This window comes from Amblyomma americanum, chromosome 1 (genome assembly GCF_052857255.1).
Source record: "Amblyomma americanum isolate KBUSLIRL-KWMA chromosome 1, ASM5285725v1, whole genome shotgun sequence".
NCBI lineage: Eukaryota > Metazoa > Arthropoda > Arachnida > Ixodida > Ixodidae > Amblyomma > Amblyomma americanum.
Genome location: NC_135497.1, coordinates 23,242,198 through 23,260,442, shown reverse-complemented (window position 1 = coordinate 23,260,442; position 18,245 = coordinate 23,242,198). Strand labels below are relative to the sequence as shown.

At 45.5% G+C, this 18,245-nt stretch overlaps 1 protein-coding gene across 1 annotated transcript in view; it reads left to right on the top strand.

Moving 5' to 3' along the window:
• The window catches only part of mop (tyrosine-protein phosphatase non-receptor type protein myopic), a 55,261-nt gene that overhangs the window by 35,770 nt on the left and 1,246 nt on the right, over positions 1-18,245 (top strand). Inside the window, exons 16-24 of the mRNA XM_077644232.1 lie at positions 97-1,538; positions 5,632-5,835; positions 5,925-6,021; positions 6,449-6,513; positions 12,954-13,082; positions 13,140-13,271; positions 13,348-13,403; positions 13,650-13,754; positions 17,803-18,002. Coding sequence (XP_077500358.1) covers positions 97-1,538; positions 5,632-5,835; positions 5,925-6,021; positions 6,449-6,513; positions 12,954-13,082; positions 13,140-13,271; positions 13,348-13,403; positions 13,650-13,754; positions 17,803-18,002 — 2,430 coding nt within the window. The remainder of the gene's footprint in view (positions 1-96; positions 1,539-5,631; positions 5,836-5,924; positions 6,022-6,448; positions 6,514-12,953; positions 13,083-13,139; positions 13,272-13,347; positions 13,404-13,649; positions 13,755-17,802; positions 18,003-18,245) is intronic.

Sequence of the window (18,245 nt, the reverse complement as noted above, 5' to 3'; positions counted from 1 at the left end):
AGCCGAATACATCTTTCGTTTACACACTGCATAGTTGTAAGCTTGAAGAGTACAGTTTTACTGTTTCTTACTGTTTGCTTACTTTGCATCTTTCAGCTGGAAAGCTTGGAAGCCTTCCCAGTTCATCAGCAGGCGGTATGAAGCTGAAAGATTTCTTGCCATACATGACAGGCCAGGGACTACCACTGCCACAGGAAGCAAGTGGGACCTCTGCATATTACTCAGCAGCTGGCTATACAGGCTACCAAACGCCTCAGGTCGCCTCTCAAGTGAGCACTGATAAAGGGCCGACCGAAACCCCAGATAAAGTTGGAGATGCTATGGGCATGGGCGTGCGTCCCACTCCACTTGGGTCTGAGCAGACCTCCCCTCAGATTTCTGGCCGGACTGATGGCTACGCACCCAGTGCGTACAAAACATCTTTTCCTGACAGCTACTCAAGTTCTGTGGATAAATATGGCAAGCCAGTGCTGCCACAGATGCCTGCAAGCAGCTCCTTGCAGCCTGGAATTTCAAACACGTCACTGGCCTACCAAGGAGTCTATACTGGGCCATCAAGCATAAGCACCGCCTTGTCTGGTGGTAATTCTGCTGCGATATCGATTGAGAGAGCACCAGTGGCAGCCAGGCCAGAGTACCGTAGCTACACAGAGTACACACCTTCAGGGCAGTACAATCTACCAACCAGCCCTGCTTCTACCCTGACCTACACTTTCCGCAATACCAACCTCATGTTGCAAGGCCCTGAAAGCGTTCCACCACCTGAGAGCTCTGGCTACTTGGCCTCCACCAACAACACGTACGCCTACGGCCAGAGTGTGATGAGTTCTCAACAAGGCATTCAACAGGGATTGCCCTACCAGCCGTATCCAGCTGCATCAGTGTCAGCCGCATCTCAGCATGTGCCACCAGTCTACTATGGGCTTGGTTACGGCCAGCACCCGTCAACACTCAGCATTCAGGCTCCTGTCTCATATGCTCAGAGCTACAACCCACAACAGCCAGGTGCACAGGCATCAACACCCGTCCAACAGCCAGCATCTGGAGACAACCTTGGTGCATCGATGGCGCCTGTGTACATGGTCTACCCAAGTAACTATTATGCTAGCAACACTGACCAGAGTGGTGCGCAGCAGCAGCTAGCCTTTCAGGCTTCAGGGCCACAGTCAGCAGACCTGCCTGCTGGCCAGGTCTATGCCAACTCATGGCCTTACCAGCCTTCACAGATGATGCAGTACCCTTCATCAGCTGTATCAGCCTCTGGAACAGCGGCAGTAGTGGAGCCAACAGCAGGTGCAGTGCCCTTGCAGCCTGTGGTGGCTGCACCTTCTGCGGCATCTGTTGTTCCACCTGCTCCACCAGCTGTGGGCATCGCACGTGAAGCACAAGACCTTGCAACACAGTCACTGCAGCCGGGGTCATTTGTGATGGACTCCACTCTGCCACTTGTGCCTGAAGCAGCCAAAAAAGATCTGCTGTCTGCAACACTTGACTCTACACAAAACGCAAAAAGCCAGGCAGCTGTCCTTCAACCACAGGTATTTTGTGACCCATGAGTTGAGGGAACCTGGTAGATTTTATATGGGTGGTTCCTCAGTCCAACTATTGACAATAGGCTGCCTCCATGTGGGGTTACTGGTTTGCGCCAATAAGTGGTAATAAGTAAGTTGCTACCCAGGAATTGGTGCACAAAATTGTGATTTTCTATGCTTATGTTCAAGAAATATATGACTGCAAAATTTCTTCACCATTTTTGCTGATGCTTTCTTAAATGGCATCTTCATTGGATGCAGTTCTATTGAATCATGCTCTGTTCATGCACAACTGTTCTTTGCTAATGATCGAGTGCTTAATGGTACCACTGCATTTATGTTGCCTTGAAGCTAGCAGAAGCCATTTGACTAAGTAGTAGAAGAATAACTTGACTGGTGGGTAGACCTATAGTAGCATTGCAAGCATCCTCTTTACTGCTACTTTATTTCATGGTGGAAGAAATGCCTGGGATGTCTTCAGCACTTGTCCACCCACAGTTTATTTCTGGGCTTTCTGCATTAGCTATGAGGTCTGCTGCATAGCTAAAAGTAATAATTGCTCTAAATTACTTAAAATAATTACGCTCTGAATGTTTTCTTTGAATGAAACTGCTGAGGTTTTGCTGCTGGGAACATTGCTATTCACTCAGTCATGAAAGCATTGATGCCTCACATGCTTTACTTGGTGGCTGACCTCCATTGCTCAAGTGACTACAGTGTTTTAAAAAGGCTTAGAAATGTGCATAAAAAATCTGTGTGTCATTATAATGCCAGTGTGAGTATTGTTCAACATCACAAAGACAAACACTACTTTCACTATTAAAAGGGAGCATGGGAATAAGCTGTCTCTAATCATATGGGTTGGAAAAAGAATTGGGGAAATGGTAGTCATGAGCAGTGAGTGCGGCTCACTTTGAATTGCCTTCTGTGAGCTGAAGAAATGTTCAGTCATTATTTTGTAGTATAGTTGGATTGCTTTGGAACTCATCCAAAGTCTGCTGTTGCAGAAAAGACTGTGTTGCATCCAGCAGAGGTCATGAAGCCAACATGAAAGGAGTCTTGTAATGGAGCACAATAATTCCCTTTTGCAACTTTCCTGATAAACCAGTTTTCCCTTGTATTGCTTGTATGTTAATGTAATCCCACTGCGTTGAAATTTTCCCACGTGGTTTGTGCACAATCCGCCTTTTTCACAAGGCCGCTCTGCGCATGCTCGCCTCATCTCCTCCAGCTCCACTGGTTGAAAATGAAACAGCCAGCTCCTGCTGCGCATGCGCAGTTCATGCTAGTGGCAGGCGCATGCGGCAGATGGCAGCAGCTGTCAAGCACACACCTGCCACCTCAGTCACAGCTGGCTCCTCGTGGTACCAGATCACGCCTGTGTCTCCCACATGCGTTTTGTTTTCAACCTGTAGAAGACGAATTTTCGCCACTCCCCAGAGGGCGCCACATCTTGTGAAAAAGACTGATTAGCCTGCACGTGCGGGCATGCATAGAGTGGTAACTCAATTATTTTACTGCTGCTATGATTGCGATTCTATCGCAACAATGCCATACACATGTGAGCTGCATTGATGTGCTATGCATGATTGCGTTTTCAGGAAGAAGCAACTCAAGTTGTCAGAAACGCAGAACCTTTTGCAGTAGAACCCTGCTATAGTAGACAGTGATGTAGTAAAAACTCTGATATAGTGAAGTGAAACTGTGGTCCCATATCACCTTCCGTAGACAGCCACATGTTTTTGTTTTGTTTTTCAGTTATAGTAAAGATTAAAGAAAAATAAACGTCTACAGTAAAGAGTCTGGCCATGGCGACTTACAGCAAGGAATGTGAGAGGGAACATTGGGGCGCGTGGCCTCCGCGCTACGCAAAGCGCTGCCGCCGACAGCCGACGAGAATGGGTGGCACCTGGGGCATGCGCAGAAAGAGCAGCTGGCCATGCTTGCTGGGCATGCACCTTTGCTGCCGATTTTCGCAGCATCTCAGTGATAGCAGTCCGCTAATTGCAGCGGCACACGCTCCCGTGTTCCCTCTTATGCTGCTTCTAGCTATACCTACCGCGGAATGATGCCTTCACAGCACTTGCAAGGTCTAGGATCGCGAGGCCAACATTCGGAGGCAAATGGAAACCGAAAACAATAAAAATGGCACTCTTCACCACTAAGCTTGAGAGATGCTAGAAGAGGCCAACTTATTGAAGGCCTTGGGGCCTTGCGCGCATGAAAAGAAAAGTAAAGCTGGCTATGAATGCAGAAAGAATGGGGCGCTGGTCGTTGAGAAAGGAAAGCACTAAAAGAGCATTGAGGTGTAAGGAGGGGAAAAAAGGGGCGAACATTTGCAGCCGAAGCATGGGGGAGCGGAGGCAAGAAGCGGAGGCGCGGCGGCGCTGCATGGGTGGTGCTGCTGTGCTTGACTGTGTCGCTCATGTTTCTAGCTATTGCTTCTCAAATGAGGCTGAGGTTGTGGAAGAGAATGCTGTGTTCACACAAAGCTTTGGTTTTCACATAGAATCAAACTTGCATTATATTCGTAGCCCCATTGTATTCGGTGCAAATGTGGTACTTCCATGAGACCTAACTGAAATCGAAACGTGATAACATAAAATGTGATAACTGAAAAATAAATATCACATAAAGGGATGATAAGAGCAGGATGAAAGGTATTTCTGAGTGTTTCTTTCATAAACCAACACTTTGTGTTGTTTAGTAAGGAGCTAATTAGTTACCAGAGAGCATCATCAGCTCCATACCATCATCAACAATTGATATAGTAAAGACCCTGATATAGTAAAGATTTTTGCTGGTCCGAGTCACTTTTCTGTAGAGGCGTTCTACTGTATACATAAACAAAAATTGTGAAGCTTCACTAATTTTTCATGTTAATTTCATGCTAGCAGTGTTTGGTTGTTTCCTTGACCATCCCACCTGCCATTTTCTATGTTATGTACTGAGCTTGTGTAAAGTAGGCATGCTTAGGCATGACAGGTTGCATTGCAAGGTTTTCAGTCTGATGTATGCATTGAAATGTTTCTGTTGCACAGAAATAAAATGACATCAAAAGTAGCAAATTAAGACGCGCTTTTATGTATTTCCCTCAACTTTTTGTGCTGGTTATGTTGCACAGATCACGCTTTGTATTTTGTGACGAACCTCACAGCATTTGTGCACTCTCAGAACAACTTGATGCTAATTAAGCTTTTATAAGCTGATAATTTCTTTTCAGCCTGCACTTTTGGTGAACCTAGAGGCATCACTAAGGGGGTGTAGGGGAGGCAGACTGCACCAGGTGCAGTGCTGGGAGGGGTGATCACAGTGGTGGTGCATGCATGAGGCTAGAGGGTGTGGTTCGTGACTGCGGGGAGCAGGGGAGTGGATGACACAGAGAGACACTGCACCTCATGGCACTGACTCTAGTGACGCCTTTGAGTGAGCCTGGAAAGCTTCTCGTACTAAACCTTCTTCCTCCTCTTCCTCGGCTACATGGCAAACCTTATGAGAAAGGAACTATTGTGCCTAGGACTTCATTTTTCTCTACTAGCATGTGTCTCAGCAGTAGTGCCATCACTGCATGCATGACTATACTGAAATGCCATTGTGCCCCACCGTGGATATACACAACTGCAACAGCAGCAGAATTAAATGTCTTTTATTTGAACTTCGTTCCTAAGAAATATCTACTGCACTTCAAGTTATTCTGGCTAGTTTCTGAAGATGTTCAAGACCGCACGTTGTGTTGCTTGACAGCCGCTCAGCAGACTGCAGTATTAATGACAGAGGCATGCTTGATGGTAGTGGTGGTGTCTAGGTGCTCTTTTGCACTTTTGCTTTCTTCAGCTAGCACTCTGTTGTAAGCTGCTCTACCAAAGTTCTGGACATGTCTAGTATTATTGTCACTGCTGATAGAAAGCATGTGGGACAGGAGAACTGAGGCATTTAACATTTTCATTAATATTCAAAAGCTGTTCAGAGGCACTATTGTATTCGTGTGGAGTGAAAAGTGAAGGACCATGAAGTAAATGTGTGTGCTTAACTGTGAAAAGTAACATTGAAAAAAGTGTAGCTCACTCGTAATGCAATGTAATTGTGCCCTGTGTTTCAGGTGCTCTCAAATGAAAACTGGAAAGAGCGCGGGGGCAAGGCAGATGAAAAGCCTACGGAGGCACGCACATCTGGGAAAGATCCTTTGTCTGACCCTGTCGCCTTGGAAAAGTTTGTTACTGAAGTAGAACGTTTTGAGAAGTATGTTGAAGGTCTCACCAAAAAGTCTCTTAATGGTCCCACACTCCTCGAGCAGAAGTGGAAGGTAACCATTCTTTATTTAAGTGATGAGGCTAATTGCATGTGAAGCAGTGTAGGTGATTATATCTGTGCTGCTCTGTTGGAAATTTCCAGGAATACCTAGATGCTCAAGATAGGGAGTCTCGAAAGCTTTCTATCTCAGTGGCACGGTGCTACCCATTGAAGAACCGCATTCCAGATGTGATGCCATGTAAGTGCCTCCTTCTGAATAGGCACCATTTTGGGCCACATTTGGGTAATGGAGGTTATTGTGAAAATTTAGTTTGTCATCTGTCTATGAAAAGAGTTATAAAGCTGGCTAATCGTACTCTCTGCATTTCAGGTAGGATGCGTTGTAAGTTTTTCTCTTTACTTGAGTCCTTTTTTTGGGGGGGGGGGGGTTGGTAATGAAGAGCATTATAAAAGTAAGCTTAGTTTTCCGACATGAAAGGGCTAGGAGAGTTAGGTAATTGTGTTGTCTGCATTCCAGGTGCATTGCCATGTAAGTTTTTCTTTTGCAAACACATTGACAACTTTGTTCATATTTCCTTTTTGTCGTCAGGCTGAGAGAATGATTGTAATTGTAAAAGTTTGTCTTTTCTTTGTGAAAAGGGTAGCAATGTGTTTTGCCATTGCAGATGACCACAATAGAGTTGCTATGACATCGCAGAGGGATGACTACATCAATGCGTCCTTTGTCAAGGTAAGCTCATGGAGTATTTTTTGTGTGAAGAGTTCTCATGCAAATATTTCTTCATCTCACCGCGGCAGTGGCCGAGTAGTTTGAGCGCCTGGTATGCGGGAGGCGCTGGGTTTGATCCCCAGTATTGCCAGGTACCCACTGGCTTGGTGCTCAGCTTCAGTGGGGTGAAATGCTTTGAAGATGAGTCTTCAACGCCACCCTATGTAGTTCAATTATACCTTGTGCCATGGCACTCTTTGACCAAGCTGCCCTTGCGCCATTGAAATCCATCATCCATCCATCCATCCATCTATTTCTTCATCTTCACCGCAGCGGTGGCCAAGTGGTTGAGCATCCGCCTTGCATGCGGGAGGTGTGGGGTTCGATCCCCAGTGCCGCCGGGTACCCACCGGTGATACAATGGGTACAAGCTTTCCCCTGGTCTGGTGCTCGGCTTCTTTAGGGTGAAATGCTTGGGAAATGGGTCTTTGACCCCACCTTGAGAAATGGAAAATACCTTGTGCCATGGCGTTCTTTGGTCATAGATGCCCTTGCGCTATAAAAATCCATCATCATCAACATTTCTTCATCTTCATTGAACCAGCGGTAGTGGCAAGTATGTGTGCAACATGTGACGTCAAATCCATTGTGAGGTGATGGTGGTAAAATTTGCTAAAGCATAATTTTTTGCTTGATGTTCTACCATCTCAGAAAACTGCTAAAAGTGCATTTATGGCCGTTAGTCAAACCTACTTATGGCCCACCACATTTGTAATGAACACTTGCTCTGTACTAATGAAGGCAATGTGACTATCACTGTGCACATTTGAGCTATGGCACTGAGTCTTGAAATGAATGTTCACGGACATGCTACTCAGTTATAGCAACCGGCTGAAGCTAGGGACCCATGTGCAAGAGTGTGTCGCATGGCCGAGGCCATTTACTGTATATTAAAAGAACATAGAAACCTAATTTAAGTTGCCTGTTGCCTGGTTTCATCTTTCAAATTATGCGTTATACATTAGAATACATGGATCACCCGACTGTACTAATCTATGGACGCTAAATAACTTATAATTGAATTTATTCACTCGTAATGTTTGTTTCATCAACAAAACAATGGCGGTGATGCATAGTTTGCTATTACGTCACGTGAGCCACGAAAAAAACTGCATATAAACGCTGATAAATAGTTTTAATTCACTGCAATGCTTAAACCAACCTGCTTGAAAAGCTGGAATGACAAGAAGCAACATATCAGCAGTTATTTTGCCATTTTTTTCATGCCTCTTATAATCTAAAGACCACCTACACGTCACAGCCATCATCCGGTTAATGAAACCGAAACCAAAACAGCGTCAAGAAGTAGTAGTAGTAGTAGTAGTAGTAGACCTTTATTTGGCCATAATTTACAGACCAAGCATGTCGACTGCCTGGGCGACCAGATGTCGCTGCTCTTCTTCCCCTTCAGCACCAAGCCAGTCAAGCCAGGTGGTGATAGATAGAGAAGAGGGGGGGATAGGAACCTAACTGCTGAGCAGCTGGACAATAGAAGAGGCAATGGGCCAGGTCTGCATCGATAGAGGGTCACTTGGGACAGGAAGGGTCCGATCGATAGCAATAGAGAAAGAGGCGGGAGGGGGTGATGACTGCATTCATTTGGATGTGCCAAAGAACGCGAGCCTCCGGCATGGTGAGTGATCGATGAGAGGGAGGGTAAACGCGTTTGTCGTGCGCAGCTCGAGGTAGACCTCCCTTTATGGTGTGGCGCAGGGTGAGTAATCCACTGTACTCTCAGGGCTTGGGCGAGGGGATCAACAGCGCCTGGTAAAGAGTGTCGCGGGCGAGCTGACGGGCCAGCTCATTGCCGTGAATCCCTGAGTGCCCAGGGACCCAGCGGAGGAAAACGATGGAAGGCTGTAGTGCGGAGACCGCTCGTTCGACCTCCTGTTGGAGTGAAGGGGCCAAGGTGCTGTTTTGTATGCGGCAGATGGTGACGTAAGAGTCTGAATAGACTGTACTCTGGGAGGGAGGGAGGGAGGGAGGGAGGGAGGGCAGATGACTGGAAGGCCAATTATAAATTATTTAGCTGTCGTGAGTGAATGTCATGGGTGATCCATGTATACCTAATGCATCATTTTGTGAGAAGAAAACAAACATGTAAAAAGTTTGCTGCCTCTAGTCACAAGGAACGACGGCAGTGCTATGAAAAAATGGACGAACACAAGCGTTGACCAACAGGAACTGTTTATTTGCTTGTGCAATATATACCTTCCAAGAAACAAAAGGCCGTCGTTCCTTCTGGCCATGAACCAACTAGCTCGAATCACCACTGTGCATCAGTTCAGTCTCTAGCCTTTTAACTTGTGTGTGATCATAGTGACAACATGTTTGTGAGAGCACTTAGAACAGACTGGTTGTAGCTGTGATACATCTCTATGACAGTTGAATGTGGTTGTGTTTAGGGTGCCAATTTTATCAGATTTATTTATTAGTTACTTGTATGACTGCTATCGTGTAGCCATGGAATGATTAGGTAGTTAACTTAAAGGGCCCTTGCAGCACTTTCTCTATTGCCAGTTATGCCATCCTGAAAATTTTATTTGTACATTGCCATGACCTGTACAGGAAGAATTGCAGAAATCAGTATGTGCAAACAAATGTTATTTAAATTGTTTAAGTTCAAGATACCAACTGATAGAAAGATTGGAGAAAATCACATTTCATTTCTCATGTGCAAAATTTGACTGCCACCCCCATTACCATTCGTTACACACATACAGCAGGAGCTTGCATGTCATGTTTACCTTACCAGGGCAGCCTGCATCCAATCCCACAGCCATGCTTTCTGACAGCACCATCATTCCGATGCTGAGGTGTACAAGAGCTGCTGTGTGGGCAGGTGCAAACTTCATGTGGCTCTTGAACACTGCCTGTAATCTTATAGGCACAAGAAGGGTTTGGTGCCATTTTCTCCCCCATCTCTTTTTTCGTTTTTTTTTTTTTCTGTTTTTCTGTGCTGTTAGTTCGCTGCTTCCCTCTCTCCGTTATCTTCACATTATCTGTGCTTTGTCCGGCGGTACCTCCAAGAGAGTTCTAAGTAATGTAGCCAACAGTGCTCCTAGTGTTGTTCTAATTCTGTTACGTTTGTTTGAAATGTGCATTTTGATGTTTAGCTTTTTTTCTTTTGTGCATGCGTGTTCCTTGTAGCCATGAACCAACTAGCTCGAATCACCACTGTGCATCAGTTCAGTTCAGTCTCTAGTCTTTTAACTATTTATTTTTTTATTTATGGATACTGCGATCTTCTACACAAGGTCATAGCGGCCAGGGTGAAAACTGAATAAAATACAGGCAAAGATTTCACTGCTTCCATTGGCCTAATTAAGGCACCACCATGTCCCTGGAGTGTTTTCTTCCAGGCTGATTGATGCAAATCGTTTAGTTTAAAAACTGTGCGAAAAAATGAGGAGAAAGGGAAATGTGCATGTGTCTTCTAACCTTTGGCCTCACTTTCTCTCGCAGTTTTGAAGATGAACCATGTGTCACGCTACACGAACAAAAATATAGAAACTGCATGCTTGATTTGCATTGCATTGCAGAGCTCCCTTGAGGCTGTCTTGTGCTGTGTAGTGTTTCGTGTTTTTCATATTTGATTTCCTTCAAATTCAGGGTTCATTTACGGGTGTTTTTTTTTTCTCTGATTCGGTGTTTTTTGGTGTCTAATTTCAATGCTAGAGAGGAATGGGGTGTTTATCAGGGCTTGTGTTGTAAAGCGACTGTATAATTACTGAAGAAAATATAACGTCCCTGACTTTATACGACTTTATTGAACTCATACCAAGCCCTCTACACAAAGAATTAATGCACCAGTGCATGTAAATAACAACTGAGACCCGGTGCTTTCAGTAGCATGAATTTAATGCTTGAACTTGTTGAAAAAAATGGACATGTACTATCGGGGACAAAAGTCTCCAGTACGCCTAAGCTGGAACCAAAGCCAATATCTCTGCTATTAGCCAGTGGCTCATGATCATCTTTGTGGATGTGAAAGCTGGACTAATGTTCTTTAATGCGTTGTAATCAAATGAGGTGGCCGTTGGCAGGCATTGCTCCTATGCGCCTAGATAGCTTTTTGCATGTCTTGGAGACGTGTTCCCGATAGTACACTGTGAGATATCGGTCAGCCGATGTCAACACAGGCCAGAAAACTCACGTTCTGCGTTTGCGCTTGACACGGGGATGGCAAGAAAATGAAAGGAAGCTTTTCACTAGACCAAGCATTCTTTGCTGTGTACTCTCTAGAAGCTGCCAAGGCAAACTTCAGCATATGGAACTTTAAACAGTGAATATTCTAAGAGTTCTTTGAGAGATGGTAGGTCTGCACTGCAGAGCTTATGACAGGCGAAAACAATCCAATGAAGTCTTTTTTTTCTGTTGTCGTAAGTTCCTGCTCCCTGACTGGGTCCACAACTTGGACTTCACGCCACAAGTCATTTCCCGAGAAATAAAACTTGCCAAAATATACCTATTTACAACGGCTTCCCACTTTGAATCTCTCGGAATTGCTTACGGAAGCTGTGCACACATTTCTTTTGGACATCGGAGCTCATCGTGTCTAAGCATATGTCGGTCTTCACGCCAAACGGTTGGCGTTCAGGAAGTCATTGACTCTGCTCAAAACTTTGCGGGGGAGAGCCTGTTCTGGGTACCCCCTTCTTCTCTTCCTTTTTCCAGGAAACTTATGCCCGGCCTATGCTTCATCTCGCAAGTTGTTTGCAGCACTGTGAAAGGTCGTCCAATCAGGGCCAAAGAGGACAACAAATACAGTCGCCGACCGATTTTTCGGACTCAGCGGGACTTAGAAAATGGTCCGAATAACCGAACAGTCTAAACATTTTTCAGCTCCAAAAGAATAATCCTTCTGTGGAAAGTCGGCTTTAAAAATCGCGAACTTCACCACTGCCCACGTTCCGCTTGCAAGCGATAATAGTAGACTTCATCTCAGCCACAGTCATTCTTTCGTCATGTCCACACCACCTCACGTCACGATAGAGTCACTCTATGTCAAGGTACCAGACAGTGCGACGCGGCCGCAGTTAATGCTGCGAACGAATGCATGCGCCGTGCAAAGTAAGAACAGCCTGTTTCCTTGGGCAACGACGCTCACGAAGATCGAGAGAGGGAATCCACGGTAATACCGCGAGCACTTCCCGAGTGCATGACCATGTCTCCCCTCACCTCCCCAGCACAGCGGGCTGCGCCGTCGAAGCTGTGGCGGACGCTGCAGCTGCCCCATTTTCAACGTGATCGCGCGCAACGTGAGGTGTAGCCACCTCAATGGCAACGATGAGTATGTTATTATTTCAGGTGGCAGCAGTGACGAACAAATAGCCAAGCTATCCAAGCCAGCCCATCTGAATGACTCCGTTTAAATTCAAGATGGCGCCTTTCACAGCGGTGGAGAACCGGTTGAGAGCGACAGCAGTGTGCGCTCGCATCTATATTAAGCAACAAAAAAAAAAAAAAATTTCGGTTGAAAAACTATCTCCACAGTATTGTTGGCGACTATTTTAGTCCGAAATATCAGTCATGAGAGCGTACATGTTCCTGTGAGGTGCGTGACGGTTCCTCAGGGATTTCCGAAATATTGCCGAAGTGCGAATTATTGGAGTCCGAATAATCGGTCGGTTGCTGTAGTCCCTCAAATATTTGAGCAGTATTGTGACTATTTTTCAAGCAGTTATTGGAATAATTGCAAAGGTAGTTCAGGATGATGTTTTGAAAGTACAGAAAGCGTTTCATTCACTGGTTAAATTAGCAAAGAAAGTCTGCACAAACACAGCTCTGTGAAGGCCTGCAAAGCGCCGCCATTCGTGATTATGACGTCCGCCTAGTCGGCTGAGTCTCATATGCACAGTGGTTGGACACTTGTGCTCATTCCCTGAAAGTGATGGCTTCACCAGTCGCAGGGTGAAAGGCATGGCAAAACTGTTTTTCTGTGCACGCCGTTCTGATTGGCTAAGCTCGCCGCAGCCATCACAGCATTGCAAACAACTTGTGAGATGGAATATAAATACTTGGGAACCGTCATGCTGATGAATATAAGAGAAGGGAACAGAGCAAGGAATGTGGTTTCAATAGAAAGGAACGACCCCAAGGATAGTTCAGTGTGACTGTGTTCTGGGTCGAGAAAAAAAAAAAAGCAGCGTAGGAGGTTTTTTCCTGTGAAGCTGGTGTTTTTCTTTTTAAGGACAGCTGAAATGCAGGGTTTTTCGGTGTTCACCGGTTCAGAGAAAACAGCCTGGGGGTTATTTTTCAGAGTTTATCGGTGTATTCTGAAAACTTGAAACCCTACTTATGTGATATGCAACAGGCAAAAGCTGTGTGAGAGTGTATTTGTTTGTCTATGAATGAGAAGAGACAAGAGTTCACCTTCATTCTTTGTGGCTCGCATTCAGGGCCTGACACCGTTTTGCCTGAGCTACATATTGACACAAGCCCCACTGCCGGCAACATTTTCCGACTTTTGGGCAATGATATGGGAGCAGCAGACAGAAACAGTGGTGTGCCTCCAAAACAACCTTGAGGTGAGTTTTTCCTCTAGGAGTTCTGTCATTGTTACCTCAATGTGTGCTTTTCTGCAGCTGAAGAGTCACACCTACTGGCCTGTTGAGAAAGGTCAACAAATCAGGCACGGCACTATCACACTTAGCCTGCAGTCCATCAAAGAGAAGCAGTTTTACATTGAGCGCATGATCAACATTGCCAACAGTGATGTGAGTTTGTAACCACTACCGCTCACGTGCTGTGGTTCTGTTTGGTCCCTCATAAACATATGACTTGTTCTTGCAGAATCCAAAGGTGTCTCGAGTTGTTATTCATTTACAGCTCCTAGACTGGCCTCACAGGTATGCAGCTTGCTATGGTGCAGTGTGTGAAGAAGTGAATATAACTGCATGGGTATATAATGTGTATGGCCTCTATTGCTATGCTTGGAAGTGTTTGTTGAAGATTCTGATACAGTCTAAATTCTTAGCTGCACATTGTCTATTACATTCCTGTAGCACTGTAAAAGTAGTGTGAAAATAAGCATTACTGCATGACTTGAGTTCGTATATTTTAGCAATACATTAACCATTGACTGTGTTTTCCAGCGGCAGCCCAGCAAGTCCAGCTCAGTTGCTCAACTTCATCTCTGAAGTCCACAGTTTTCACAAGACGCAAAGAAATCATTCACGCCCCATTGTAGTTCACTGCTTGTGAGTGTTTAAACATTTCCCATTTCTTGATGCGCCCAAGTTTTCGCCTTAAATTATTGACACCTACTAGATGCTAGGCGCATTTCAGTTCTGTGCTGATTTCTTTTCTCTGTCTTCGCTCATCTGGTTCAGTCTGTCTAGGGAGTATTATCCGCTAGCGTCCACCTGAGTGCAGCCATACAGCTGCAGTGAAAGACTAACAGCTTTCGTAGAATCTTTGCAGCTAGAGAAAATTTGCCCCATTTTAGGATGAAGTTTCTTCAGCTCTGAAGAGTCTGAGATAGCTGTTAGCTTTCTTTTGCAAGCTGTATAGCTGTACTCGAGTGGGTGCTAACTGGTAATTACTTCGTGTAAATGTGCTTCTGCATTCTGAAGACATCACAGGTCGAAAACTTTCTTGCACACCTCAACCCAGTCGAGCCTTCTATTCAGTTCACAATGGCCGCTGCCTAAATTTTAATTCTAACCACCTGGCATCCGTCGTCTCCTCTCTCCTGAGGAGAGCAAAGTCAGTCTGCTCCCCGAAGCAGAGAAAAAAAGAAGCCACTGTTTTTGCTGACATACAGATGAATGGCTACACACGTGGCTTTATTCAATGCGTTGGTTGCTGTCAGGCTCGGAGGAAATGGGGACCAGCCAGCAGTGAAACAACAAAACGCGCTCGCGTTGTGCTTCCATACATAAGGGGAACCAGCGAGGCACTTGCACGCATTCTCAGAAAACATGAAATCTACGTTTCTCACAAACCCGTTTCGGCAATCAGCTGCTTCATACCACGACCGAGAGACCGCGTCCAGAGAGAAAAACAACCAGGTGTTGTTTCTAAAATCCCATGCTCCAAATGCCCGGCCTCATACATCGGCGAATCAAAAAATCTTACCAACGAATAAGGCAACATAAGAATGACATCCGGCTAATGAATTCAGAAGCCAACCCCCTCGCCAAACACTGTGAACACGCCAACCATGGAATAGCCTTCGAGGAGGTGAGTGTTTTGGCCGTGCAGCCAAACCTGTTCAAGAGGCGACTTGTCTAGTCATGACACATCCGGCTCACAAAGGCGGCGATGAATAGGACTCCAGGAACGCTCCCCTGTGCATACTTTAGTGGACTGCACCACGTACTAACAAAGGGAGAGTGATGGCAGCCCCCTGCTGCTGCTGGCACACAATTTAGTCACCCCTGAAGAAGGGACCGAGTTGGTCCTGAAACGTTGGGCAAAAATGAAATATTGTTTGGCGTCAGTTTTCTCTCCACTATTGTTTCAAGAACCCAACCAGGCAGACTTCCGTTGAAGATGTTTTTGTTCAAATGATTGAAACCTACTCCACCTTGGGGTATTCCTTTCAAACAAATTGAATCTTCATATTCATTTAGTTGTTTAATGTTATTTGTCATTTGCACACCCTGTCTGCAAATGCTTTCAACCCTCCACTTTGAGCAGGCACTAACTTGAATAAAAGCACAACCTTTAGTTGAACTTAAAAATACTCAAAACTTCATGCTTGTAAACCCTCCTTTTATTTAAACGTTATTGGTGGAACACTTGTTATAAGCGAAACATAGAAATTGGCTGACTATAGTGCTTCTTGGTAATGCGATTTTTTAGTGCAGCTGCTGCGGTACTCAAACCGTAGGTGACCGCATGCGGAAGACAGTGCCAAACAGAGGTGGCCTTGGGTTTCAACTAGGGCAGCACGTACACCGCTCCACCACTGATAAGCCTAGCTTAGGGTGAATGGCCAGCACGTTTACAGCGCACGCCACTCTGGCGCCATCTCTGGCAGGCGACTCATAACTTACCGATGACATCATTGGCGAGCAGACGGCGGAAAGTGCTACTCTGGTGGCGTGGGTTGCCACTGCACAACCTGCCCTCAAGCTACTGCTGTACTCCTCCTTTGCATTCCTCTCTGCGCTCTTTTCACCATCGCTGTCTTTGATCTTCCCTTGCACTCCGCGCTCAGTTATGCCAATGACGGCGAGGCATGCTGCTCAACCTGGAAACGGGCACCTAAGAACTGCACTCTAAAGGGTCACAAAGAGCAGCTTTACACACAAGTTCTCGCAGACTGAACTAGAGCTTAGGGAAACCATCATAGCCATTTCATTCAGTATATTCAAGCATTTCAAAATTATGGGAAGCATCAGCGGTTTCTTGCAGCACTCCGAAACCTGCGATGAGTGCACAGGCAACACTCTGACGCTGCAGAAGGTAGTGTTAGTATAAAATAGGCATATCGGCGTATGGGTAGCGTGCTTTGAAGTGCGCATGTGTTAAATGTTATTTCATATCCTTAACATGTGCTATTTCCCGAGTTTAGCGTGCACGACTCTTGCTTATGTTAGAAGATTGTTTTCAAAATGGCATCGCCCTTCAAAGCAGGACCCTGTCCTCTGATGGAGTACGTCATTGTTGCTGCCGCTTTCACTATGTTTGTTCACTGGCTGTAAATGGGGTGCCGAGATTTCGTCTCATCATGCCTATAACAAACATATGAGCGACAAATTCCCTTAATTTTTTTATTTAGTGTTACAATTCAGCCGCTTGTAGTCCTAAGAGGAGCATAGGTTCGTTGACAAATATGGTTCCTGTTCTAACAACCGCATGGCACCACTAGGCTGAGCTTATCATTTTGTGTGCTTTTGCATACGCTGTACTGAAAGTATGATTGTGACAAATGGCATAACATCCCACTAAATGCTTGTGTTTAGTGCACTTAAAGGGACTATGCAACGAATAAAAAGTCGCTTGTAAATGTTTTCAATACTTAGAGATGATGCTAAGAAGCATTCACACCAATAATGAGTCTTCAGAACTGAGCCGGAAATTTATTATTAACTTTTAAAAACCGTGTTTTTTAAAATTCACGGGCCGATTGGTGTGCTCGTAGTGACCGATTTTGAAACTAAAATCGTGAAAATAGACGTCACTGTACCCATGACGTCATCAGGCCACCACACGCTGTCATTTGCTGGAGCCACGGCAGCCACGCCGTCACGGGCACACTTCCGGTGCCCATGAAAATCGTCTGCTCGTGCCGCCGCGCGACCCTCTCGGTCAAGAGCGAGCGAGGGCATTGCCTTCGCACATATGGTTTCAATTTTCCTCTGCCGCCTCCTTCTGTCGGGAGTTCCAGAGCCACTCGCACGGCTCTTCGTGCGCACGCAAAGGGCTCGATGCCCGTCACGGCCGTAAGAGTGAGCAATCGCACCTTGAGGTCCGGGTCCATTACTGCTAACTACAACAAACGACAAGCAAAGAAACCCGACGTGCGCCGCAATCACGCCGCCGATGCTGCTGCTGGGGTGCTAGGAGCGACAACTGGAAGTTGCAAAAGGGACGTCAGCAAATGACGTATTCATGGGCGGGGCCCAGTCCCAGAGCTGTTTTCTTTATTTTTTTCTGGTGCTCCGCGTGTGCGAGTTGAGGGGGAGAGGAGGAGCGTAATTTTTAATCGTCTATATCTTCGCTGTTATTGATGCTAGCTCAAAAATTCTTGCGTTGGGCTGATGAGTGATCGAATGCCTATCTCTCGTCTGCTTTACGTAATCTCAATTAATTTATTGCATAGTCCCTTTAAGCATGCACAGGCTCATGGTACATAGACAGTGTTGATTTGTACTCTTATCTGTGGAGGCCGCGAGGAGACTATGCACAGACGAGTCGCAGAGGAACACTGAATAATTTTAATCAAACATTCTCAGTACTTTTGAAGTGAAAGTTTGCAAAGGTTTGTAGACCTCAGTGGCAACAGGAACAAAACTCTTCATATGCCTGTGGTGCTTTTGTGTTGCAATTCATTCATTTAAGTTGACAAATTGGTGGCTTTAATCAGTGCATCCTTTTTGGGCACCTGACAGAGCTTTGTTGCAGAAATTTTATTGCACTGTGCTGCAAGGTTTTCACTTAAGCAATAGAAAGAATTTCAGTATTCAGAAGGTTTGAGATCACATAGATGGTGTGTGTATCTATAGAGACTATTTCAACTTTTAAAGGTAGTACTATTCACTATTTATCGGCCATTTGTCCTGGTGGTGACTGCAGGGGCGGTGTTGGGCGGAGCGGAGTGTTCTGCCTTGTGTCAGCAGCCATGAAGGAAATAGCTGCTGGCAATGGCCTCCTGGACATTCTCAGCACTGCTATCAAATTGGCCCAGAGTCGCAAGCTTTGTATCCAGGAAAAAGAACAGTTCAAGTTCTGCCATGACATTGTCCTGTACCATGCACAAGACCTGCTAATAAAAAGTAAGTGTAACCAGACAAAAGAGAGTGTACCAACCTTTTATGTTCTAGTAAAATGTGCTCTCTTGCTTGTCACATGTCTTTTGGTGGCTGTCGCCCGTGGGAATTAGTGCATGCACTTTAAATATGAACCTTCTCATTGAACCTCTTCAGATGCTAGTTTTCTGTTACAGGTTTAGTTTTATTGTATTTCTGCTGCCTATTTTAGTGGATGCCATTTCTTTGCACTTCCTCTGAGGTTTTGCT